Source organism: Cnephaeus nilssonii (genome assembly GCF_951640355.1).
Source record: "Cnephaeus nilssonii genome assembly, chromosome: 10".
Lineage (NCBI taxonomy): Eukaryota > Metazoa > Chordata > Mammalia > Chiroptera > Vespertilionidae > Cnephaeus > Cnephaeus nilssonii.
In genome coordinates, this window is record NC_137081.1 from 30,193,079 (window position 1) to 30,220,965 (window position 27,887).

The following is a 27,887-nucleotide window of genomic DNA, read 5'->3' on the forward strand; positions in this document are numbered from 1 at the left end:
GATCAGTGCACTTCCACAGGGGGAGCGTCACTCAGCCAGAAGCGGGCTCACGGCTGGCAAGCGCAGCTGTGGCAGCAGGTGCAACAGGCCAGGATGAGTGCAAGCTGCATGGTGCCCGCTCCTCCCTGTCTACCTGCCCTTGACACACTGCTACATCCCCCAGGAGTCCTGGATTGTGAGAGGGCGCAGGCCAGGCTGAGGGACTCCTTCCCCCCCACCCCGCGACCCCCCACCCCCACTCCCGCACTAATGGTTCAGTCCTGATGCAAATGGTTCCCTGATGCAAGTAAACAATGGGTGAAGATGTGGTTCATTAATGGAGAAGATTTAAATCAGTTAAATTGTTCAATAGAAAGCAGCCACGTAGTGTGATTATCACAACTATTAATGGAGTTTAAGACTACATTTATGAACTATAGGGATAGGTAGTCTTGGCTGGTCAGATCACATATAGAGTATAGGGATCAATTTGAAACACCACACTCTTAAAAGAGGGATGGTGACAATCTGGAATGCCTGGAGGATAAATGAAGGGCTCCTGTGATTGAGTCAACTCCCCCAAGGTTCATTTTTTAAATCTATAACAAGACCACAACTGGATAAATTTTATAGGAATTTTGTTGCCAACTATGCTAAGTGTACAGATTGAATATGAATATATGGCTCTTGCTCCTAGACAGCTCACAGGCTAGTGTGGTGCTGGTAATTTATATATTAACACGTTTGATTAGAGTATTCGAAAGTTCCTTCTACATCACATCTCTCACTTTCTATTTACTCCTGTCGTGGATGCCTCCGTGCTTAGGGCATGATGATACAGGTCTACCAAAAAATATTCCTTCCTGATGCTCACTAAAATTGCTGCCCAGGATTGATGGTGTGTTCTGTCACCTTCTAGACCTAGTATTTACCTCTGGCTTGGCTTGGACTGAGATAAAGTCTCGGGATGGGAATTCTGTAACATTACCAGTGGAATTTATTCCTAAAAGACATGTCTATAAATTCATTTTTTTAAATATTCTCAAGTCATAGACCTATAATTATGAAAAAAATGTATCAAATGTTTGACATCATACTTATTTAACATGTATTTAAGTATAGTTACCACATATAAAGAATATATTCTGCCTTCACCCAATAGCTTAATTATTTGGTAACTGGAGAAAGCTCATGAATTCATGATATAGTGATTTTTTCCCCTTTTTCAGGGTTTATTTCATCAGTAACATTCACTCTTGCCCTAGACAAAAACAATTAGATTATGACTTGTCTTCCACCAACTCCGTTTTTATATGAATAACCAAAGATTTCTTCTCAACACTTTGTTTTTAAACAAGAAGCTGTAAATTAAATAAAGCTTTAAATGCTCCTTGTTCCAAGTTAAACACTTCCATTTCTCAGAATTCAGATTTGGGCACTCTGGTCCCCACTCCCCCAGGAAGACCTGGTGCCTGTGATTTCTTGATTGACTTTGTCCCACAACTAAGCAGTGCTAGTGTGGAAGTTATCATACTTTGTCAAACTTGAGTTATTTCAAATGAAACTTCGAGCCAGATCTCTGATGTGTAGTTGGAACTCAAAGATAGCAGCTGCTAATACTATATTTTTTATTATAATCTTGTCACTTTTCTTTGAAGAAATAATCGGAGCATATCACGTGCAAAAATATATAATTCTCCTATTGAAAAATCCCCAGGAGGGACAAAAATAAGAGTTTGGAGAGAGTCTCTAAGTGACTCAGTGCAGGTTGGCTTACGGCAGTAATTAGAAATACCCATTGCAGGGGAGTTGCTGGAGGTGCTTGTTAATATTGCAGATTCCTTTTGAAACAGAATCCCAGGGATTGAACCAAAACTGTGTGTCTAGATCTTAAATTCTTTTAAATACTTCTATCTAGGCTGTAAAAGAGTGTCACTATGATTCCTGCATAGTATCCAGTATTGAACATCATTGGCCTCAGAAAGTCTGGTCAAGATATACTAATTGCAAAACACATTCCAAAGTTTTAAATGCTCTTGAACACTTAGTTTTGTTTTTGACATAGTTGGTGAACTATGTATTTGGTAGCTTTGGTAATTAGCCAAAGATTGAGCTGCTTCTTAAAGCTATTCATGGTTTATTTAATGGAGCTAAGTTATTGCATCTATTTGCTTTTAAGAAGAGCATGTATCCTGCCCGGGCCAGGTGGCTCAGTTGGTTGGAGCGTCATCCTGTACACCAAAAAGGTGGCGGTTTCAATTCTGGTCAGGGCACATATCTAGGTTGTGGGTTCAATCTCCTGTCGGGGTATGTCAGGGCAACGGTTCAGTGTTTCTCTCTCACATAGATGTTTCTCTCCATTCAAAAGCTGAATCAAAACTTTTAGATGCCAAAATTTAAAAAAAGTTAGGATAAGATCATCCATTTTATATGGATAGTCTAGTGCAGTGGTTGGCAAACTCATTAGTCAACAGAGTGGCAAACCGCTGCTCACGAGCTGCATGTGGCTCACAAGTCGCAGTTTGCTGACCACTGGTCTAGTGCATCTAACACAATATCTGGCATGTTGTAGATACTCAGCATTTATTTTAAAATTACACACTTTCTGTGATTGCTTAATTAAGTACCTTAATAGTTCTTGTATACAACAATCTTAATATTGTACTAGAGGCCCAGCACACGAAATTCGTGCACAGGTAGGGTCCCTAGGCCTGGCCTGCGGTCAGGGTCGATCTTCCCTGGCTGCCGGCAGCCAGCCCCATTCCCCCCACTGCCCGTGTCCACCGCCACCCACCCCTGGTTCCCTGTTCCCATCAGGTGATAGGAGCCTGCCGGCTGCAGGGAGCGACCGAGAGGTTGGCCGGCAGGCGATCGGGGCCTGTGGGCTGGGGGCAGCTCCTGTGTTGAGCGTCTGCTCAGTGGTGGTCAGTGTGCGTTATAGCCACCAGTCGTTCCACCATCTGGTCGATTTGCATATTATGCTTTTTTACATATAGACTAGATACAGACTAGAGGCCCGATGCATGAAATTCATGCAAGAGTAGGTCTTCCTTCCCACAGCTGCCAGCACTGGCTTCCCTCTGGCACCTGGGACCCGGGCTTCCCTCACAGCCACGGCTTTGTCCAGAAGGTCGTCTGGACTAATTAGCATATTACGCTTTTATTATTATAGATGTGGGGTTTTGTTTGTTTGCAGTTTTGCATTTGACCACCAAGTTTATGAGTTAGATTTAACCTATATTAGTGTCGAGGCCTATGAACTCAACTGTCTAGGAATGTGTTCTAATTCAGCAGTTTTTCATTATTGTTTCTAAAAACTTATGCCTACTCCACACACACCAGAAAGTTGTCCTCTTTAGAAAAGGTACTATTGATGTAATTCTTGAGTTTGTGGCATATAGTGAGGGCACAGTTAGTATTTGAATGAATGTCCTGACTACTTTTCAGTATTTGTCAATATATAAGTGAATAGAGTTAGAGTTAGGAGTATGTTGCACAGGCCAAAAGCAATCAGCTTGCCTAACAGCAGTGCCTAACAGTCCTAACTCTAATGGTGTTAGGCTTTGATTTTTCAGTGGGTTTTCTGAATGTTTAGCACTTTCATGGGGTGGAGCTGCTTGTACTTTTAGGAGTATTAACATAGCAGTGACTTGAACTTTTGTGCTTTCTAAAATGGAAGTGACCATTTCTAGTATCATCTGGTCTTCATCGGTTTTGGAGAAAGGAGTAGACTTCTAATACAAAAGACCGCAAATATAGAGCATAAGTAATAAAAAGGAGAATGCATACCCAACTGTTAGTATCAGTTGTCTCCAAAGGCTTTGCAGGTGATTTTCACTTTCTATCTTGTTTGGTCCTTTAATGTTTGAATTTTGCATACTAACCAACATAACCATTTTTTAAAAGCTAGAAGTTTAATTCTCAGTTATGAGTGCAGATGAAGGAGTAGATAGCCTTTTATTATTCTGACCCCTAACCCAACCCCTTACCCTGCAAGGCTATAGTTAGCAGAAGGCTATGCTTATGTAAACAAAAAACAATGCTGCTTTTTAAATATATATATATATATATGTACACACACACACAATTATTTTAGTGGTTAGTGAATGTGACAGTCATTGACAAATAAATTTTTCAAACATCCCCTACAGATGATATTGGCCCCATTGACAACAACCCCTGCCCAATGTGAAGAATAGTGAAGGTCTACACACTTGGTATATGTAGGGTTAGAGAGATTTAGACAATAGAATTGACTAAAATCGTTAACTGATTATATATGGAAGAGTTAACATGTGGAGAGTCTAGTATGATGACCAAATTTTGTGATTGGGTGAATAATGTATTTGTTCCCTTTGAAGAGGAACAGAAAAAGAAGCAGAGTTTGGGAACGAGGTTTGAGTTCTCTGGAAGAATCTTCCAGAATAAGGAGTAGCAGTTGGTAATGGCTGATTGATTGGGGCATGAAATAGATTTCAGGTTGCTGAAACCATGGGTAGATGAGATTATTACTCAGAATATAGGGTAAAAAGACAGCCAAGGGTGTAACCTTGAAGGACGTAAAGATGAGTCATTGAATTAAGTGCAGAAAGAAAGAGCATTGGGAGAGACAGGAATACAATTAGAGAACAATGCATGAAAGCTAAGAGGTGTGCAGTGCTAAATAGACATGCAAATCCCTTCCATACAGACTTAATAAATTCCATAAATGTCTATTTTAATATAAAAGTAGAATGTTAAATTATTCTCCACCCCTGCCCTCCCCACTCATCCCCAAATTTTCAAGTTAAATTTGCCTTCTGAGGCTCCTTTTCTTTTTTGGGATTCACGTGTACATCACTGATTGCCATCAGGAGCATGCTTTCCTCCAATTGGAGAGAGGTGGTTTCCAAGTCCTCTTTAGAATCCTAACAGTGCCTAGCTTTCTCCCAGTTGCATTAATAATTTTGGCTCAGCCCAAGGAGTCCTGTTGAGATTTATTATGAACTAATTTTTTTTAGCAGGACGGGGACATTTTTTCAATTATAATATTTATTTTTGTCTATTTTCTAAATGAACTCCAGTTATGTTCAAAACACAGTTTAGGCAGTTTTAAAACACTATTCAGGAAAAAAAAAATGAACATACAGAAAAGTTGAGTAGCAATAAAAGCCCATATTCTTACCATCAAGATTTAAAAATTAAGGTCTTACCATATTTGCAAATGTGGTGCTCAGGCTTAGAAGTAATAGGCATATTCAGGGAACAGAAGGATCTCAGTATAGGTAGACTTCTGTAATAAAGGCCAGAGGGTTGTGCTGTGAGTTGAAGATGGGCAAAGCCTAGAGGGCCCTGGCAAGGAATTTGGATTTTATTATAAGGGCAATGAAAAGTTACTGAAGGGCATTAATCAATGGGTTCTTGCTATTTTCAGTTCCTAAAATTCCCCTAATACTTCTAATTAAATACTGCTGATGATAAAGGAAGCAAGGGGGAAATGAGAAAGGCAGGCAGATTGTTATGGTGAAAGGTGTCTTTTAGCCATCATAGCCCTTGTTTTTAACCATTGCTACCTTTAGCTTGACCATCCCCATACTCTTGGAATTCTCGGTTCAGAAATTCAGATACGTGCCTTTGTTTTTCACATCTTTCAAGCTTCCGGAGCACTTTGAATGGTACTGCTTCTGTATTGCTTGATGGTGGACAAGGCTCTTTTGAAGGCACTTCTCTACTTCTGGGAAAAAGCGGTGTGGGCTAAAGAGTCCATTAGTGGTGCCTTTGCTATTATTTGAGCATTGTTGGATAGTCATTTGGTGCTCGACCGAGGGATTAACTTCTGGTTCTTATGAGTAAAGATTGAAATGAGGAGACTGAACAAAGCAAGAGTTGAAGCACTGAAGCTCAACTCTTTTTAAAACTAAGTTTGTATTTGGTTCCAAGTCTTTTTGTTCCTCTTTATAATCACTAAAATCAATTAGTGATTCATGAATCTGTTTAATCATGTATTTTTTTAAAATGAAATTGAATTCAATAGAAAAAAGTCAGTTTTAGCTTTGTTGCATGCATCCACATGCACAAGTATGTAATTAAATACATGTCTTACTTGTAGATCATGATCAAAGTTGGAAAAACACTTCTGATTTACTGGCTCTATCCAGCTTTCACGATTAATGCTATTCATTGGTAGCCTTACTTTTTCACTTAGCTTTCCATTTAATTGTGTTATGGATAATAGCTTTTATTAAGGATGGATTGTTTTAGATAATTCATTGATTTCTCAAAATCATACATGTGTAAAAAATAATAATACATGTGTATAATTGAAGGAAGGCAAATAGTTACAAAAAGGGCTTGTAAGAAAAAAATACCATTCTTCCCCCTTTTCCTTCTCCACTATCCAACTCTTTGGATTGATTGTTTTTGGTATCTTTTCCCGAAACTTTAATAAGCATACTTGTATGACACATCCATGATTTCATCATATTACTCAAAACATCTGCCTCAAGCTGCTTATGTTTTCTTTATTACACTCATAAATTCAGTAACAATCAATACTCAGTATCTCTATGCATATTAAGCTAACATGTTTAATAAGAGCTTTATTTCGTAAAGCATGACTCTTCTTACCCTTTTAGCAATGTTCTACCCACTTGATCTTCACATAAGAGCCATTCATTAATTTTAAACTTTTCTGTTGTCAATTAATTATTTTAAAAGTTGGATCACTGAGTAGCATACATTAGTATAAGATATTTAAGCTTAATACATAGCAAACTTAGACATAAAAAACAGATTCTAAGGCAGAAGTTTTAATAAGGGGTGTTATTTCCTTGTCTTTGCCCTGCAAAATCTTTGATGGTTGAGTTGAGTAAGAATTGGTGAATTTGAGGACCTAAATGAAAGAAAGCAAAGGATTTATTTATTACACTAATACTTTAAAATAATAACCATATAGTCCTGGCCAGGTAGCACGGTTGGTCGGAGCTTCTTTCCAATGCTCCAGGGTGTGGGTTTAATCCCTAGTCAGGGCATATGCAGGAGGCAACCAACAACAAATCAATGTTTCTCTCTTCCTCTCAAATCTATCAATCAATAAACAAAATAAGAACTATATCGTTCTTATTTATAAGTTTTATAATAAAATTATTTGTATAGTTTTTATTTTTTACTTAATTTTTTAACTATATTTTTAAAATAATATATCAAAGGAATATATGAAGTGTGAGGGAATGAGAGGGAGAGGAGAAGAGCGAATGTGAGCATGTCATGAATAGCTTCACCACTGTGACTGGATCCTGCTGAGGAGTGACCACTTCTTGTTTCGGGTACTTTTTGCTCACTGTATTTCCTCAAAATACAGTCTTATTAGTTTATATGTTCCTCAAACTCTTGGCTGCCTGGTGTACTAATTACAAGGAGTAATATGTTGTGCCTCTCCTTATCTGTGCTCTCTTTGGCAGCTGTACTCTGTACTATGAACAGTATTTGGCATATAGTAGGACTTTTTAAAACCCCCTTTGCCCTGGAAAGTCACTCCTTCCACCATTGAGCCAGAGCTGAAAATATCTCTGTTGCATAGCACCATAACACTTCCTGCAAAATACTGTTTCATTCCCACCCTCCACCCAGCATTGACTGTGGCATCACTGCCATTCGTTGTAGAGTACAACTAGAAAACATATTTTTGGAGAGTTGACTATGTGGACCCGCAATGTTTCTGGAGAATCAACCTGCATTGCCCCTCACCCCCCTAAAAAAAAAAAAAAGTTAAGAAAAGCATGTTGGAAAATAATTATCCAGGATTTGTGTTCCATGTAGGCAGGTAATAAAAGAAAAATATAACAGTCCTATGGGAGTAAGTCGCCTATAATTGACCCACACTTCTTGTCATAGAAAAGATATTCAGAAGTAAATTTATGCACCTTTGAATTTTGGGAACCTATGTTTGAGGATATTTCCTTTTGGTTAATGAAGTGTGGTTTTAATTAAACAATGAAGGGTTTACAAGCTGACCAAAGGTGAGCTAGATAGGTGATATTTGGGTATAGAGAGTGCTCAGATCAAATACATCCATATGTCACAAAATAACATACCTGTCCATGATTTAATTGTAAGTTTAACATTAGCATTTATTTGCATGCTTTTTCTCTCCTGAATGCTTATTTGTAAATAGATATGTAGATCACTGTATCTCAAATGTTAGAGAAAAACATTCAAATACTTTCTTCAAATGAAGTCTTAGACAAAGTTCAAAAGAAGTATTATAATGCTATGCAATAGAGAAATTTTATGTTGATATGGGGGGGAACAAAGTATGGTTGAGCTATCTGAGATTTGCCTTTCTCTAATTTTGACAAAGGTGGGTAGGGGTCAGGGGCAGTTAAATATAGGAGTTTGAAACTCACAGTTTGCAAACCACTGGCCTAAGTGATCCGTAAGGTTCTTCTCAAAAGTGTTATCTTTTGGTATCGTATACCAGGTTTAATGCCTATGAGTTTAACTTATTTTATTTTATTTAGTGAAAGAAATCATAACTTTTTAAAATATTTATTGATTTCAGAGAAGAAAGGTGAGGGAGAGAGAGATAGAAACATCAGTAATGAAAGAGAATCATTGATCAGCTCCCTCCTGCACGTCCCCTACTTGGGATCGAGGCTGCAACCTGGGCATATGCCTTGATTGGGAATTGAACTATGACCTCCTGGTTCATAGGTTGACACTCAACCACTGAGTCACTTCTGACATATTCCCAAGTTACTTACATTGTTTGTCTTGTTAACTTTGTTTTTTCAAGGTGAGTTCTTGGAATAGTTGATGTGTCCTTTTTTTTTTTTTTTTAATAGTATTTTTAAATTGATTTCAGAGAGAGGGAGAGAGATGGAAACATCAACGATGAGAGAATAATTGATTGGCTCCCTTCTGTATGCCCCCCACTGGGGATCGAGCCTGCTACCGGGGGCATGTGCCCTGACCAGGAATCGAACCATGATCTTCTGGTTTATAGGTTGACAATTGAGACACACCGGCCAGGCTGATGTCTCCTTTTGCACCATGTAATATTGTGGTTGATTTGGTGGGAATGTTGTTTTCTGCTGCCCACAGAAATTAAGAACTTTCAGAAGTTCATTATCTGCAAGGTGTTCCCCAGTGAGTTCCTTCATAGGAGATAGTTGTATCTAGGTAGAAAGAGTACATGTTGAAACTGGCACTTAAAGGATTTGAGGGTCTGATGGGAGATTTGTTCAAGGTTCTTTCCAACTCTTAAGCTGTGACTAACTGAAGAGGAGGAAAAGGAGGTTGGTGGGCTGTGGAAGTGTGTGCCCACCAGATTACTTAGGAGGAACAGCATGAACACTGGAAGAGAGGCCCCTGGAGAGATCCAGATAGTCTGTTGCTAGTGCTGTTTGACTAAGCTCCTTACCTACACTTTGAGGCTCCTTGACTCAGTTTCTTAACTATAAAATAGAGATATCTATTAAGGATATTTTGGATCAAAACAGACCTGAGCTGGTTTTGCCACTTAGTACTCATCATTGGCTTGGCAGAACTAGGTGCCCTGTGAAAGATAGCCCCTACATTGTCAGCACCTGCATGTTCCTCCTCCAATGGATGGTTGGAAGAGCAGGTGATAAAAAAGGTCTTTGAAAAGTAGAAGTGTTCTACAATTCTAAGATACTAGAGGCCCGGTGCACGAAATTCGTGCACGGAGGGGGTTGTCCCTCAGCCCAGCCTGTACCCTCTCCAATCTGGGACATCCCTCTCACAATCCAGGACTGCTGGCTCCCAACTGCTTGCCTGCCTGCCTTCCTGATTGCCCCAAACCGCTTCTGCCTGCCAGCCTGATCACCCCCTAACCACTCTGCTGCCAGCCTGTTTGCCCCCAACTTCCCTCCTCTGCCGGCCTGGTTACCCCTAACTGCCCTCTCCTGCAGGATTGATCACCTCCAACTGCCCTCCCTTGCAGGCCTGGTCCCTCTCAACTGCCCTCCCTTGCAGGCTGGGTGCCTCCCAACTGCCCTCTCCTGCTGGCCATCTTGTGGTGGCCATCTTGTGTCCACATGGGGGCAGGATCTTTGACCACATGGGGGCAGCTATATTGTGTGTTGCAGTGATGATCAATCTGCATATTACTCTTTTATTAGATAGGATAGAGGCCTGGTACAGGGGTGGGGGCCAGCTGGTTTGCCCTGAAGGGTGTCCCGGATCAGGTGGGGGTTCCCTTGGGGCGTGGGGCGGCCTGAGCGAGGGGCCTGTGGTGGTTTGCAGGCGGGCCACGCCCCCTGGCAACCCAAGCGGAGGCCCTGGTATCTGGAATTTATTTTCCTTCTACAATTGAAACTTTGTAGCCTGGAGCAGAGCCAAGCCTGGGGCTCCCTCCGAGGCCCGCAGCCATTTGTGTTGGGGTTATAATTGAAACTTTGTTGCCTTAAGCGGGTGGGCCCAGCCAGCGTGTGCGGAAAGCTTTGCTTCCCCTGTTGCCGGTGGCAACCCTGGCCTGCTCTCTCAAGCTCCATTCTGCTGCCATTGTTTGAATTTGTTTACCTTCTATAATTGAAACTTTGTAGCTTGAGTGGAGGCTTAGGCCTGCAGTGGCTGGCAGAAAGCTTGGCTTGCTCTGTTACCTGGGAAACCTTGCTCTCTGTGGCTGTAGCCATCTTGGTTTGGGTTAATTTGCATACTCGCTCTGATTGGATGGTGGACATGGCTTGTGGGTGTGTCGGAGGTATGGTCAATTTGCATATTTGTCTATTATTAGATAGGATATCGGTATTATCATTTCTCGCATATACTGGTAGATTTCCCAGTTCCTACTGATTTAGAAAGTATGTCTTCAAATTGACATCACTTTCTTCTTACTTGTACCTTGTATTGTGTCCCCAGCTACAGCAGGCAGAGTGCAGCAAGGCGCCTGTCGCCGCCGCCGCCATGCCGTTCCCATTTGGCAAGTCTCACAAGTCTCCAGCAGATATCGTGAAGAACCTGAAGGAGAGCATGGCTGTGCTGGAGAAGCAAGACATTTCTGACAAAAAAGCAGAAAAGGTATGTATTTGGCATTATTTTATATTTTCAATCTTTTGATTAGGAGCAAGTGTAAGATAAATTATGAGGTGATTTAAAAAATTAATAAATCCCAATTTGGATTTTAAAATACGACATTTGCTGCTGTTTAAACACCAGGTTTTCTCCTGCACTGCTGTCTACCAAACATATTTCTAACCTTTTTCTTCGTTTTTTTCATTTGAGGTTTTCAAGTTTATTTAAATTTTGTTTTTTTCATTGTTGAAATGATTTATCTGATTCCTAAAATCAGTGATTCCACCAGTAGTCTTCCTAGGGAGTTAACCTCTTCTGGTTTTCTTTCTGTGTTCCCTGTTTCCATGATGAGTATCTCCCTCTACCCAGTCACCACAGCCCAAACCTGACTTTCATCCCAATCTTGTCTCCCCGCTCTCCTTCAAAACATCATCTTTCGCTAATAGTATGAACCCCTACTTCCTGAGGTGTTTATGAATTGATTCTGACTTCCAATCCTACTTAGTGAAGATCCTCATGACCTTCCTTATTTCTAAAATATTTCCCTTGCCTTAAACCTTCAGTGTAGACTCCTTGCATGGCACATAAGACTCTGTGACCTGATCTCTCTTCTCTAGGTGAATTTCAACCCCTCCCTTATTCTTGTGTTCTAGCATCTCAACTCTGTCCATTGAAAGTAACTAAAGCACATAATCAGCTATACTGTTTTTCAGGCCTTTGTCTTATTCTTCCCCATCCCACCCCTCATCCATTTCCACCTCAGCTCTATTCATCTTTCAGAACCCCCCCCCCCCCCCCCATATGTTTCTTTCTTTTGCAGTTTAGTGCATGGTGATAAAAACTACAATGATAGATAGTATAGTTTGGTGTCACTGCTTTGAGTCTGGCTAAGGGGTCAGCACCATCAGTGCAAATGACAATATAGTGGAAAAGGGCAAATTGTATGTTAGTTTGATGTGAAAACAGTTCTGACCCCACGAACTCCTTGAAAGGGGTCCACACTTTGAAATCTACTGTGATATTGAATGAAAAGAGTATGTGTGTGTGTATGGTGGCATTGGGTAGGGAGAGTGTCCTAATTTAGATGGGTTATATGGAGGAATTCTTATTGAGGAAGTGACATCAGAGATGAATCCTATAATGATAAAGCTTAGTCTCTGATGGAGTTCATATCATCTACTTGATTAAAATCAGTGGTTTTCAACCAGGGGCAATTTTGCCCTCCAAGAGGACATTTGACAATGCCTAGAAACGTTGGTTATAACCCAATGGGAAGCTGCTACTGGCATCTAGTTAGTACAGGCCAGAGATGCTGCTAAACATGAGACCCCCCTCTTCAACCCCCAAGAATTATATGGCCCAAAATGTCAGGAACTCCTGCTCTATACCTAATCACAAATAGACATTTCTGCTATTATAATAAGGCAAAGAAAAATAGTTGAATTTTTAAAAAATAAAATTTATTTCAAAAGAATGGGGCAACTCTGAAGAGCTATCCATGCAAAATCTACTTATTCTGAAATAGATTAAGAATAGGGAGAAAAACCCTGAAATTTCTGATTCACTTTCTTATCAAGATGCAAAAGGTAGTAGTAACTAAATCAAATGGTGATGAGAGGGAACTGAGACCTGAAAACAAGCCTAGATAATAAAAGCCTAACATGCAAATTGTCCCTCAACTGGGAGTTTGATGGGTAGTTCAACCACTCGCTATGACATGCGCTGACCACTAGGGGGCGGTGCAGAACATGCTGGCAGTGGGTGGTAGTGGAGGTATTGCCGGTCCCGATGGGTCCCATCGAGAGTGGGACAACAGTGGGATGGTGGAGCAGGTGAGCGGGCAGCGCCAGGCCAAGGCAGGTGTGAGCGGGGGCCCAATCGCCTTACTGATTGCCCTGCAGACGGCAACCAGCAGCCAGTAGGCCCTGATTGGGGCCGGGCCCTAGGCTGCGATGGGGAACTGGGGGTGGGTGGCGGCAACCAACCTCCTGCGATGCCCAGACAGGGGGCTGTGACCTCTCACCGGCTACCTGGGGGCGGGGGTGAAGGGGACAGAGGTGCAGTGAGAATGCAGGGTGTCCGCTGAGCTCACTCCTACTCCCCCTGCTACCCTCCCCCAGGACGCCAGGGCTTGTGCACTCAGGTGCTGAGCAACCACGAGGAGCCCGCCCCTCACCTGTGTGGCCTCTTCCCAGTAAGCCAGGCCGCAGCCACTGGGACCGCAGGGGCTCCCCGTGGGTTTGCGCAGGAGCCGGTCTGCGAGGCTGGCCAGGAGAAAGCGCGCTGCCTGCCCAGCTTCAGTGCGGTGCCTCTGGGCGGCCCAGAGGCCCACGCTGCGCCCCAGCCTGCGGTGTCCACCCGTGCTCACCGCATCTCCACATGGGGACTCGGGCGCTGTGACTCAGGCAGAGGGGGAAGTATGGGGACCCAGGGGCCCAGGTGCTGCCCAGGGCCCAGGGGTCAGCTGGGACCTGCCCTTCCACATCAGACACTCGTGCTTCAATCACCGGCCAGACCTAGGGACCACACCTGTGCACGAATTTCATGCACCGGGCCTCTGGTGGGAAAATAAAAAAATCTAATCACTAAATTAAAAACCATGAAAAGCACTTTGACATCATACAAAAGACTGAAAAGGTGAAGGTCGTTCCATTAAAATAAGAGTGTTTGCTATGACTTGTTATTTAGCTTTGTCTGGAAATTCTATCCAAAGCATAAAGAAATGGTTTAGAAATAAAAAACACAGTTATTACAAAGAGAGAGGAAAATTACTATACAAAACACAAGAATCAATGCAAAACTGAGAGTTCATTAGAGCAACTAAATAAATAGAAAATTCAGCCAAAACCAGTTTGGCTCAGTGGATAGAGCGTCGGCCTGCGGACTGAAGGTTCCCAGGTTCGATTCCGGTCAAGGGCACGTGCCTTGGTTGCAGGCGCATCCCCAGTAGGGGGCGTGCAGGAGGCAGCTGATCGATGTTTCTCTCTCATTGATGTTGCTAACTATCTCTCTCCCTTCCTCTCTGTAAAAAAACAATAAAATATATTTAAAAAATAAATAGAAAATTCATAGCTTTCTTAAATATCAATCAGAACTATCTAGAAATTATTTTTTAAGCATTTCATTTATGATAGCAACAAAAATGTATAATATGTCTGAGAATACTTTCATTAGGAAGTATGCAAGAACCTATATGAAAAAAATTGTAAAACCTTATTCAGAGGCACAATAGAATACTTGGTCTGTGTTATCAAATGGAATATAGTTAAGATGCCATTTCTTCTCAAATTAATCTTTAATCATTCAAATCACAGGATCTTTTTGTAACTTGATAATAAATGATTCTGGAAGAATATGGAAGAATAAATACAATAGCTCAAAGTTATGGCAGAATAAATACAATAGCTCAAAGTTATGGCAGAATCTAAGAAATAGGAATTCTACTTTGTTTTAAAGTAAAACACATACTTTATACATCCACTCTTCATCTTCTCCTAATGGTTAATGAAACTCCATCCTTCTAGTTGTTCAGGCCACAGTCTTGAGTCATCTAGGACTCTTTTCACACTTCCCAAGTCCAATTATGAGCAAATCCATCCACTTTATCTGGGAAGAAAAATAAAAAAGCCAGAATCTAACCACTTCTCCCCATTTCCTAGTTATCAGCCTGGTCTGAACTGCCATTATCTCTGTTCTGGATTACTCCATTGACCTCTTCTAATTGGTTGGTCTTTTAAAACATGAATCAAATGATATTTTCTTCAGGGTAAAAGTCAAAGTCCTTACAAGGGCTCGAACTAAGTTCTACAGGGCAAATCCTGCCTAGGCCTGTCTTTGTAAAGGCTCATGAGCTAGAAATGGTTTTAACATTTTTAGAGGCTTGGTTTAAAAAGCAAAGAAGAATAATGCAAACTTATGTGGCCTGCAAAGTTTAAAATATTTACTGTCTGCCCTTTTACAGAAAAATAAATGCCGACCCTTGGCCTGTGGCCTCAATGATTCCTTCTCTTAGTACTACCCCTACATTGGCTTCCTTTTCTCACACACTCTAGTCACACTCTTGTCTTTAGGTTTTTGCATTTGACAATTCCCTTTGCCTAGAACAGTGATGGGCAACCTTTTGAGCTTGGTGTTTCAAATTTCGCGATGTTTATAGTTTAAATAACATAAATGTTTCATCCTCGGCATGCAGCCGCCTCAGCGGCCGCGTGTCATCAGAAATGGCACTGACACGCGTGTCAGAGGTTCGCCATCACTGGCCTAGAATGTTCTTCCCCAGCTTACTCCCTTATTGCTTTCAAGTGTTTGCTCAGTGTCACGCTTGATTCAACAACCCCCTGTGTAAAATGCAGCCCTGCCCTCTGACATTCCTGCTCCCACTGATCTTGCTCTGTTTACCTATGTAGCACTTAACATTTTTAATGTACTTAATGGTGTTTGTTTAATATATCTTCCCCCTGTTAGAATATAAGCCTTCCAAAGACAGGGCTCAATAACTATTTGTATTTATTCAAAATGGAATACAAAGCAGAGTTAACATGAAACATTGTCACTTTAGGATTCTTCTGATTTCTTGATTTCTACTAGATAGGATAAAACAGTTATTGGAATATTGTAATGATTTATATGTTGAGTTTGTGGCTAGTAAGAGGGTATCATAGCCAGGTATGTTCTGAATTTTATGATGCTGGCCGAATATCACATTCCCTTTCAGTGCTACTATCCACAGAAGCAGTGAGATAAATTATCCTTCTCAAGAGGTCTATCCTATTGGTCCTAGTAGCTTTCAGTTTTGTGTTCATTAATTAACTCCCTCTATACTTCAGGATGCTCAGAGGACAGGACTTTTTTTTTTTTTTTTTTTTGGTTGCATGATTAATTACACCCAGTGGATTTGATCACTGGATTACCCTGAGCTTCCAGTGATCTGTTGCAGGATACCATCCTGAAAAAGCTAGAGACAGATGGCTTCACTAGAGATTTCTACCAAACATGTAAGAAATCACACAATTTCTACACAAACTTAGCCAGAAAATTTTTATGTTCTTACCTTATTTTATGAGGCCAGGATTATACTAATACCAAAACCAAAGACATTACAAGAAAACTATAAACTAGTATCTCTCATGAACATAGATGCAAAAAGTTAGCAAATTGAATCTAACAGTAGGATAATACATCATGACCAAGTGGAACTTATTTCCAGAATGTAGGGATAGTTTAACATTCAAAAATGAGTCAATGTAATTTATTGTGTCGACAGATTACATCAGTAGACAGGGGGGAAATAAAAAACCACAGCCTTCATTTTTTATAAAAACTTGGCAAACTAGGAATAGAAGAGAACTTTCTCACCCTAATATAAAGTGCATCCACAGAAACACTACAAGTAGCATTGCACATAATGGTGAAAGGCTGAATTGCTTATCTCTAAGATCAAGGATAAGATAGGAATGTCCACTTTCACCACTTCTACTCACCTGTGTACTTGGTGGTTCTAGCCTGTGCAGTCAAACAAGAACAAGAAATAAAAGGCATGGAAAGGAATTAAAAAACAGTCTTTATTTGTGGATGACATCATCTTCTCTAATAAAATGGTAGTATGCAAATTAACCATCACTCCGCTACATAAGCCACGCCCACCAGCCAATCAGGGCGAGTATGCAAATTAACCCAAACCAAGATGGCTACAGCCACAGAGAGCAAGGTTTCCCAGGTAACAGAGCAAGCCAAGCTTTCCATAGCTGTTGCAGGCCTAAGCCTCCACTCAAGCTACAAAGTTTCAATTATAGAAGGTAAACAAATTCAAACAAATGGCAACAGAATGGAGCTTGAGAGAGCAGGCCAGGGTTGCCGGCGGCAACAGGGGAAGCAAAGCTTTAAAGCACACCCTGGCCGGGCTCACCCACTTAAGGCAACAAAGTTTCAACTGTAGAAGGTGAATTAACTGCCACAGAGATGGCTGCCGCCCCGGAGGGAACAGCAGGCTTGGCTCTGCTCCAGGCTACAAAGTTTCAATTGTAGAAGGAAAATAAATCCCAGATACCAGGGCCTCCGCTTAGGTTGCCAGGGGGCGTGGCCCGCCTGCAAACCACCACAGGCCCCTCGCTCAGGCCACCCCACGCCCCAAGGGAACCCCACCCTGATCTGGGACACCCTTCAGGGCAAACCAGCTGGCCCCCACCCGTGCACCAGGCCTCTATCCTATCTAATAAAAGAGTAATATACAGATTGATCATCACTGCAACACACAATATAGCTGCCCCCATGTGGTCAAAGATCCTGCCCCCATGTGGACACAAGATGGCCACCACAAGATGGCCAGCAGGGGAGGGCAGTTGGGAGGCACCCAGCCTGCAAGGGAGGGCAGTTGAGAGGGACCAGGCTTGCAAGGGAGGGCATTTGGTGGTGATCAACCCTGCAGGAGAGGGCAGTTAGGGGTGACCAGGCTGGCAGAGGAGGGAAGTTGGGGGCAAACAGGCTGGCAGGGGAGCAGTTAAGCATCAACCAGGCTGGCAGCGGAGTGGTTAGGGGGTGATCAGGCTGGCAGGCAGAAGCAGTTAGGGGCAATCAGGAAGGCAGGCAGGCAAGCAGTTGGGAGCCAGCAGTCCTGGATTGTGAGAGGGCAGTCGGACATCCCTCCAGGAGTCCCAGATTGGAGAGGGTACAGGCTGGGTTGAGGGACAACCCCCCGCCGTGCACGAATTTCATGGAAATATATATCCATACAAAGACTTATACATAAATATTCATAGCAACTTTAATTGTAATTTAAAGTCCCAAACAGGAAGGAGCCCAGGTGTGTAAATAAACCAATTGAGGTACACTGATAGTATGGAACACTACTCAGCAATGAAATAGAATAAACTATTGCTATTCACAATAGCATGAATGAATCTCAAATAATTAAATATTGAGTGAAAGAAGCCAAATTCTAAAGAGTATATAATGTATGATTCCATTTATACAAAAGTGTATGGAAACCATAGTGACAGAAAGTACATCAGTAGTTGCTTTGGGTTTGGTAGAGATGTGGAGGGTTAGAGTGGGGTTGATGGAGTAAGTGGACTACAGAAGAATCTTGGTGGTGATGGATATGTAAATAAGTCCCAACTTATCAAAGTGTACTCTTTAAATATGTGTGATTTGTTGCATGTCAATTGTAACTCAGTAAAGAGTAAGAAGACTACCCATGTACCAACTGAGATCATGATAGCTTGGAAAGCACAGATGTTGGCCCTGTGAATAGGTCATGTAATAAAGCCCCCAGAAAGGCTATTGTAAGCCTAGGTCGATACAGTAAAAATACACTACTTAAATTCAAAGTGAACAGCTTCTCTGTGTAGACAAGTCCATACTTGAGGGTGTAGAGAAACTGGAGTGGGTTGAGAGGGACATGACCAGGCTGATACAGAAATTCAAAAGTCTACCATGAGAAATTGTTGAAAGAACTGGAGATGTGAACTACAGAAGAATAAAATTTGAGCCTTAGAGCTCTTAGTAAAGTGTTTTTAGGGGACCATCTAATAGGAGGAAAGGGAAGGTGGCAGATGGTGGTAGGAGGTAGAATTAAGACCTGTGAGTGGAAGTAAAGCAGGGAGTCTAGTTTCATCTTGATATTAGGAAAAATAATAGGTGGGTGTTGACTTCCTTGGTAGATAGCAAGTTTCCTGTCTCTGGATATGTCTTGGTGTGGACTAGGTCACCACTCAGGTCTTGCAGAAAGAATTGAAACTTGCATGGTTGTTCTATCCTTACATTGATACACTATATTTTGCAAGGTGCCTTCATAGAGAATAGTCCTCCATCTTATTTTGAGGTAGAATGGTTTCCTGTTGTTATTCTCATAATCTACATGAAGGAAGCTTTTGTTTCCTAGGTAACCCATCATATTAGAGTCAGAGATGGTATTCACTCCAGACTCTGCCAAACCTATAGTAAAGTAATGCCTATTTCTGCTTTATTCATTATATCTATGGGCATCTTCTCATTTCTGGGGTGTTATAGACAAATGATAAATACAACATCTGAGTGTTTATTCCTTTATTTGTAATATGTTGGTATACTAGTACTTATTTTATATGGTATACAGTTGCCATATTAAGAATTGTGTATAAGCCCTAACCAGTTTGGCTCAGTGAATAGAGCGTCGGCCTGCGGACTGAAGAGCCCTGGGTTCGATTCTGATCAAGAGCACATGCCCAGGTTTTGGGCTCAATCCCCAGTAGAGGGTGTGCAGGAGGCAGCCAATCAATGATTCTCTCTATCATTGATGTTTCTATCTCTTCCTCTCCCTTCCTCTCTGAAATCAATAAAAATATATTTTTTTTAAAAAAGAATTGTGTATAATACAAATAGATTAGTCACTTAGGAACTATGCCACACCTTTTTGAAATAATTTGAAAACTACTTTTCTCATACCTTTGGAAAAAAATGGTTTCTTTAACCATTTTTATTTTTAGATATTTGGGGCATGAGGGTGAAATTGGGTGGGTGGGGTGGAATTTGTTCTTTCATTGCTAACAGCCACACAGGTCTGGTGTACGAAGTGGCTATTTATACACTCTTTGCCCACTGCATGCTATATAAAGAAGGTATGGCTGCCTCGCTCAGCACACACTTGGTTCCCTTCATCACTGTGAATGTGTGTGTTCACAGTGTTGAATAGCTGTATTCACTCATTTCAGGAGAGGAGTAAGTTTGCTGGCATACTTAAGAGGGGGAAGGGAGGAGTCTTTTCATAGGGTGGCCATTTAACAGTGACTCATGGTTACTAAACTTGTTTAGAGTAATCTTTAACACCAGAAGGTTATTAATAGGTTTTTCTTAGTCCATGATCTTTCAGCTCAGAAGAATACTCGGACTTTTTTTTCCACAGAGTCGTGTGTGCCTGCATGTGTGTGTGGGACTTCTTTTTGAAAGTTAATACAGGAATTAATATGATGGGAGAATTGCTCTCATTATCTCAAATATTTGGCACCAACAATATTTCTCAGGTTACTTTTAGATTCCATCTCATATTCTTTATCTTAATTTACTTTGATTTAAGAACTTCCTTTTTTCACTGAGGTCATCTAATAGTTTTTTGAGGATGAACTGATACTAGGCATTACATATAGATTGGTATATATATTCAGAGGGCTCTTGTTTAAATTGATTCTTTTGCTAAACAGTAGGTATGAAGAAATAAAATAATAAATGATTTAAACCTTCCCCATCCCCCAAAAAATCTGGGTTCTTTGAGGCATTTCTCAGTAATAACTACTTACATGTAAATTATAATAAATTTGATTATATAAACTAATGGTGAACAGAAACATGGAATTTTTTCCTAAATTGTTTCTAAAAACGACTTTATACACAGTGATTCCCATCTCAATTATGGGAATTTTATTATGCTGAGTTGCATGTGTACATTTTATAGCAAGATAGTCTTTTGCAAAAAGTGACAATGCAAGATCTTTTTTGTAAAAGATTCCAAACTTGATTGAATCCACAGAAATTTTGGTGCCCCCATATATTGGGGCAGATAGATGGCACAAGGATCAAAATTTTTTCCCTGTTCTTAAGGAGTTTATAATCTAGGAGAGGAAATAAGTAAGAGGTACCAGTAATTTTGTGGGAATCAAAAGGATGAAGCAGTCCGTACCTCTTCAGAGATAGCATTAAATTTAAAGTGACATTTGAACTGGGTTTTAAGTTGTTTGGCAAGCAAAGAATGAGAGGGAACGGAATGTGAAACAGCATAAAGTCTGGCATATTCAGAAGAACAGAGACAAGTTCATGGTGACTTTATAGAGGTGACAAGATATAAATGAATGGTGGAAAGTGAGGCTCAAATGTATGTTGTGGTAGACTGTAAAGAGCCTTGCATACAGCCTAAAGATATACTTAGAGATCTGAAGAAATCTTCTGTTTTACTTTCTTTTAAGAATTTATTTTTAAGTAATTATTCATTCACTAGAAGCCCAGTGCATGATTTAATCATGCACGTGTAAGCTGTCTGTCCGCTGGTTGGCAGCTCCGAAGTCCCTGGGCCCCTAGGGCGAGGTGGGGCGGGGGCGTGGTCCTCTTGCGGCTGGAGCTCAGGCCAGGGTCTTGCCTTTGCCTCCCGCCCAGGAAGGCTGGGGCCGCCGCCACGTGCTCCTGCGGCCCAACTGCCGCCTGACTCCTCCCCGGGGAGCCGCGCCGCCCACCCACCGCCCGCTGCCTCCAAACCTCCAAAACACCGGCTCAGCTCGCTGCCCCAGAGGCCTGTCTGTGCTGCAGCACAGCCATGGCGCAGACGCTGAGCTCGCGTCGTCGCCGCTGGCAACGCGAGCTCAGCGTCCTGCCGGCCCAATCACCACCCCAGCCACCCCGAGTCCCGCCCCCTGTGTCACCCGCTGGCCCAATCATGGGCGTAGCGGAGTGATGGTAATTTAAATATTACCTTTTTATTATGTAAGATAGGAAGTTGCACAAAAGTACACAGGGAGATACTGTCTACCTTTTACCCTGTTTACCTCAATGGTAACATCTCACATAACTATACAATATTAAGACCAGGAAATTGACATTAGAACAGCCCACAGGCCTTATTTACATTTCACCAGTTTTATAAATATACTAGTGGCCCGGTGCATGGATTCGTTCACATTAAAAGGAAATTAATTAAAAGGTGGCTGGTGGAGTGAGACTGGGTGAGATGAGCCGGACATGCCCTGGAGCCAACCTCACAAGGTCCCTGCCCGCCTGGCCACACCTGGGGCAGTGCTGTGGCTCGAAGGGCATCTGCGGAGTGAGTGGGAGTCCCTCCGGCAGGTGGGGTTCCTCACTCAGGCCTGTCAGGATTGGGCCGAAACCGGCTCTCCAACATCCCTGAGGGGTCCCGGAGTGCAAGAGGGCACTGCAAAGTTGCTGTCGTACAGGGTGTGGAACGCAAACGCAAGTGTGCACTAAACCAGATTTGGGGCCAACAGTGCCCCAGCAACAACATAACCCATGGCCGAAGGTGGAATCGCGTGGCCCCATGAAGAAGTGGGCTCCCTTTTCTCTGGTTCTGGGGTGCATCACCTGAGAACTGCTGCTGCCAAGGCACCTCAGTCTGCAGCTCCTGCGTTGAGCATCTGCCCCCTGGTGGTCAGTGTGCATCATACCTACCGGATGGTCGGATGGTCACTTAGCCTTTTTTATATATACTAGAGGCCCTGTGCATGAAATTCATGCACGGGGGGGTGTCCCCTCAGCCCAGCCTGCACCCTCTCCAATCCGGGACCCCTTGGGGGATGTCCAACTGCCAGTTTAGGCCCTCTCACAATCCGGGACCACTGGCTCCTAACTGCTCGCCTGCCTGCATGATTGCCCCTAATTGCCCCCCCTGCCGGCCTGGTTGCCCCCAACTGCCCCCCGCCCCCCCCCCGCCGCCTAATCGCCCCTAACTGCCTCTCCTGCTGGCCTGGTCACCCCTTACTGGCGCCCCCCCCCCCCCCCGCCCCTGCCGGCCTGGTTGCCCCACGCAGCCTGCTGCTCAGTCGTTTGGTCGCCCCTCACTAACCCCCCTGCCTACCTGGTCACCCCCAACTCTCCCCCCTGCAGGCCTGGTCACCCCACACAGCCTGTTCGGTCATCCGTTTGGTTGCGATGGTCGCTTAGGCTTTAATTATTATAGATTGATGTATATGAGTGTGGGGGGGGCGGGGCGGGGGGGCTCTACCCAGCTTTATCACATGATAGCTATGTGGTTTCTTTGTAACCACTACCGCATTTGAGATTCAAAACTGTTCCATCACCACAAGGCCCCCTCTTGCTATCCCTTTATAGCAACACTGGTTTCTTCCCCCACATCCCTAACCCTTGTTAGCAACCCCTAATCTGTTCTCCAAATTTGTAATTTTGTTACTTCAAGAATGTTTTTTAAATGGAATCATGTAGTAGGTAACCTTTTAAGATTGGCTTTTTTCATTCAGCTAAATTCCCATGAGACCCATGCAAGGAGTGTATCAATAATTCCTTTTGATTGCTGAATAGTATTCCATTCTCTGGATTTACCACAGTGTGGTTAGCCATTCACCTGATGGAGAGCTGGACTATTGCCAGTTTTGGACTATTACAGATAAAGCTACTATGAACATTTTTATACCAGTTTTGTGTGAACTTAAGTTTTCCTTCCTCTGGGATAAATGCCCAAGAATACTATCTTGGGTCACATGGTAAGCACTTGTTTAGTTTTATAAGAAACCACCAAACTCTTTTCTAGAGTGCTGTGCCATTTTACATTCCTATTAACAATGTTTCAAAGTCAGAGATGAGATGAGATTAGAAGTGTGTCTGGGAAGATGGATGTAATGGCAGAAGATGAACTTGCTAAGAGAACTCCAGTGACAAGGAAAGCTAAGGGTAAGAAGGAGAAGCAAGATATGAGAGTAGATTTCTGAGGGACAATTGAGAGGATTTGATGGTTGTCTACAATTAATTTCAGGTTCACATACCCTTTGGCCTATCCTCTCTACCCACCATATATTGTCTAGAGCAGTGATGGCGAACCTATGACACGCGTGTCAGCACTGACACGCGTAGCCATTTCTGATGACACGCGGCCGCATGCCAAGGATGAAACATTTGCTGCTCCTGAGGATGAAACATTTGCGACTAGAGTCTTGGAGTTACTTTTTTCCTCAAAGTGACACACTACCCAAGTTATGCTCAGTTTTTGGGCGAAGTTTGACACACCAAGCTCAAAAGGTTGCCCATCACTGGTCTAGAGTATGAGTCAATAAACTGTGGACCAAGTCAGCCTATTACCTGGTTTTGTAAAGAAAGTTTTATTGGAACACAGCCATTCCCATTCATTGACCTGCGGTCTACGGTTGCTTTCCTGCTGCAGTTGCAGAGTTGAGTAGTTGTGACAGGGACCATATGACCCACAAGTTTGCTACCTACTTATCTAGAGAAACATGATACTTCTCATGAGACAGATAGCAGGAATTCTTATTTTGGTTAGAAATGGGGGTAGGCAGGGAAAGTAAGTATATGTTTTGCTTTTAAACTTGATGTTCCACATATATGCAAAGAATGCTCTAGGGAAATAGGTTCCAGGGACTCTCTCCCTTCATTCACTTTCTTAGTTTTACTACTGATTTAGACTACCTCTGGCATCTCTTTCAACACTTAAGATGCTATGATTCCGTACTGCGGCATCACTTCTAACTTAACATTTCAACTCAGAATTTATTTTCTCTGCCCCAGCATTGTTCTCTCTCTTCTTGATTGACTGGTTTAAAAATGTTGTCTCTATATCTCTGGCTCAAAACCTAAGAGTCATCAGATTCTTTCTCTCTTACTTCAGCATCTGTTTGCCAAAGCTCTGTTTGTTTGAAATCACTGCGGGGGGGTGGGGGGGGGTGGAGGAGGAAGCTGAAATGTTCAATTTTTTCCTCTTTCTTTTTTCATAAGCACTCATTAGTACAACATAGGTAATGTGGGATAGTGTGTGTGTGTGTGTGTGTGTGTGTGTGTGTGTGTGTGTGTGAGAGAGAGAGAGAGAGAGAGAGAGAGAGAGAGAGAGAGAGAGAGAGAGATACAGAGCAGAGAGAGAGAGAGACTAACATCTCCCTGAGGGAAGTGGAGCAATTTTGAAATAGTTGCTACCAGGAGTTACTGGTTTTAAATCAATCCAGTTTGAAGGAATGTTTCTGACTGGATTGAAGGCAGTCGGACAGCATGAATTTCAGTGAACCAAGTGTGCTCAGGTGTGTCACTTTTTCTACAGTGCTTAAAACCTGGGAGCCTAAATAGGAAAAGTTTTTAGTAAAGGATATCCAATGTTGATTAGTGATCAGGAGACCTGGAGCTGAGAACATGGCAGCACTGAAACATGCAGTCTTAGCAAGACAGGTAACACGGTATTAGGAGCCCAGTGGATTAGATGACATGATGATCTCAGCAGCTTGAAAAGGATACAGTGTTTGGAGGCACTATAAGTGTGAATAGCTGACTCGGTAGGTGTAAGGGGACAGACCGGAAGGTGACAGATAAGGAGGATGTGGTCAGAGAGGCAGAGACCATACTGACATGATGCAGGCAGGCCAGAGATGGGGGACTGGACAGGGTGACTAGTGTAAATGCTGGTGAAGGGAACCAGGTCAAAAGTAAACAATGTCAAGTTTATTTATTCTGTGTGTGGCACCTTCAGCCCATAAATACTTGCTGCGTTGCCTTTTCTGGTGAAATAATTGACTTCTTAAGTTTTTCTGATTATCTCTTAGTAATATTTAGACAGTTTTTTTAAAGCTTTTGCTTAATCAACTTGTAATTATTCATGTAATGGGAACAAAAATTATTGAAATATGAGTTTAATCTCTTATTAGGACTGCTAATAATAAAGTTGATGAATTTAAAAAAAAAGTTGATGAATTTTAGTTTTTCTTTTATATCAAGCTATTGATTATTTTATAAATGGTAACTAACTATGGAAATGACCAGTTTGGAAGTCTCTTGTCCCCAATGCTGTTATCTATTTCTGAATCATTTGAGTCAGGCTTTTTACTGTTAAGACCCATTCCAGTCTTTAGCTTTTTATTTTGCATCATTTGTGGCACTCTTTTTTAAGGTTGACCTACTTACATATTTATATATATAAAAGCCTAATATGCAAAGTGTCCCCTTAGGAGTTCGACCGACCGGGAGTTTGATCGCTCAAAATGACGTGCGCTGACCACCAGTGCCTAGGGACCCTACCCATGCACGAATTTCGTGCACCAGGCCTCTAGCATTGACATAAACTTAGTTACTTGTTAGAAATATTAAAAATTATGGGGGTGTCTTATGGGGATAAAACAGAAGTAGAAATAAGATTAGTACAACATAGCATTTTGTTCTATTTGTCTCATTCTCTTTATCTTTTTGCTTTTTAAAACAAAAGGTGAATTGTAAAGCATTCAAATAAATCTGAAATAGAGCAAGTGAAAGATGAAAGTATTCTTCTTACCCTTCCCCATAGACTATACTACCAAACTGGTTTTTCTGTAAGAACACAGGGAGGTTTCTTGCTTACTACTTAACTCTGTCAGGTAGACTCCCTTAACTTTCTCAGTGAGAGGTTTCAAGGTGTCTTGCCTTTAGGTCCTTGTATCAATCGGTACTACATCTGGGGGGGATTCATTGACTTATGGTGTCACACATTTCTTTACATCTGGATTTTATATGCCAGTGATCAAGTATGCTGATGTTCAACCCTTCTTCATGCATGTATGGAGCACTTGCAAGTACTGGGCTCCTAATAGAATACAGAAGAAAGCAGACATTAATTGAGAATCACAAGATAAAGCAGCATTATATACAACTGGAGAAACACCATGAAAAAGTACATGGTGGTAGGAGAATGTGTGATAAAATTTACCTAGAAAGACTTCTCTGAGGAAGTGATCATTGAGCTGAGCAATGAAGGCAGAATAGGAGTTGGCTAAGAGGTGGGGCAGGGTATGGGGCAGGGTAAAGAACATTCCAAGCACAGGGAACCATATGTGCAAGGATTCTGAAAGGAGACCAATGTGACCAGAGTAGTAGCGAATAAGTCAGTGATGGCGAACCTATGACACGCGTGCCAGCACTGACACGCATAGCCATTTCTGATGACACGCGGCCGCATGCCGAGGATGAAACATTTGCTGCTCCTGAGGATGAAACATTTGCGACTAGAGTCTTGGCTAACTCCAAGACTCTAGTCGCAAATGTTTCATCTTCCCCTATTAGACACTCTGTGCTGGAGGTCTGTAGGCCAAAACAACAGAAGTCCGGCACAGAGCGGCTAGTTCTGGGACTTCCGGTTAAGCCGGGATCTTTGCCCTCACTTCCGCCGGCAGAGCAGGGAGCAGCGGAACGCAGCGGGGGACGCATCTTTGGGGGCCCTGCCATTACCAGTAACCAAATAACAGTTAACCACAACAACCATTATCTACTGTTCTGGGTGTCATGGATTTCTAATCCATCATTACTGAGATAAGTGAGGGGGAGGCTGGGAGAGGCGAGGGTTTGTGGCGTGCTATGGGTGCCGTTTCCCGCCATTAGAAATAGCGGCAGCCATTTTAATTCACATAAGGAACACCATCTTGCTCCATAGTGCAGACTCCATTTCACCACTATTACTGTTGTGCATCCTTATTAACCCCTATTTCTGCTTATTAACCCTGCCCTTTCCTAAAAGACAGTTATATGCACCATTTTGTGGTTAGTTAGGCTAGTTAACCCCTAATTGCCTGCAGGCCTAACAAGCTATCTATAATTCTATCTTCTGTCACTGCCCTCCTGATGGAGAACCCAAAAAAATAAAAAACTAAGGTTAAGTAAAGGAAGTGGTAGTAGCAGTGGCCGACCCTTTCAAGAGACATGGACCGAGATGTATGGCTTTATAGGAAAAAATGGCAGATCATTTTGCGTTCTATGTACTGAAACGGTAGTAAGCAGAACGTGGAATATAAATAGACATTTTGAAACTAATCATTCCCAGCTCTTGGAAAAAAGTGAGGATGAAAGGAAGGAATACATTTCCAGGCAGCTATGCCTTTATAAGAGCCAATCTAATTCCATCCTTAAATTTATGAAAGGCTCTACAAATTTAACATCTGCAAGTTTGAGCATTGCTCACTCTATAGCTCAGCATGGAAAAGCACTCAGTGAGGGAGAATTTATTAAAGAAACTCTCCTAAGATGTGCACCAGTTCTATTTCACGATATGCAGAATAAAGATGCAATTATTAAGAGAATATCTGAGTTACTACTCAGTAGAAATATCATAAAAGACCGAATAATGAGACTGAACACAAGCATACAACATCAATTAAAGAGAGACATAAGGAAGTGTAAATATTTTTCGATCTCTCTTGATGAAACTACTGATGTCACATCACATGCTCAGT

General features: G+C 42.1%; 1 protein-coding gene across 1 annotated transcript in view; it reads left to right on the plus strand.

Annotated features, from left to right (window-relative positions):
• The window catches only part of CAB39 (calcium binding protein 39), an 81,501-nt gene that overhangs the window by 25,683 nt on the left and 27,931 nt on the right, over window positions 1–27,887 (plus strand). Inside the window, exon 2 of the mRNA XM_079783209.1 lies at window positions 10,840–10,998. Coding sequence (XP_079639335.1) covers window positions 10,885–10,998 — 114 coding nt within the window. The 5' untranslated portion in view covers window positions 10,840–10,884. The remainder of the gene's footprint in view (window positions 1–10,839; window positions 10,999–27,887) is intronic.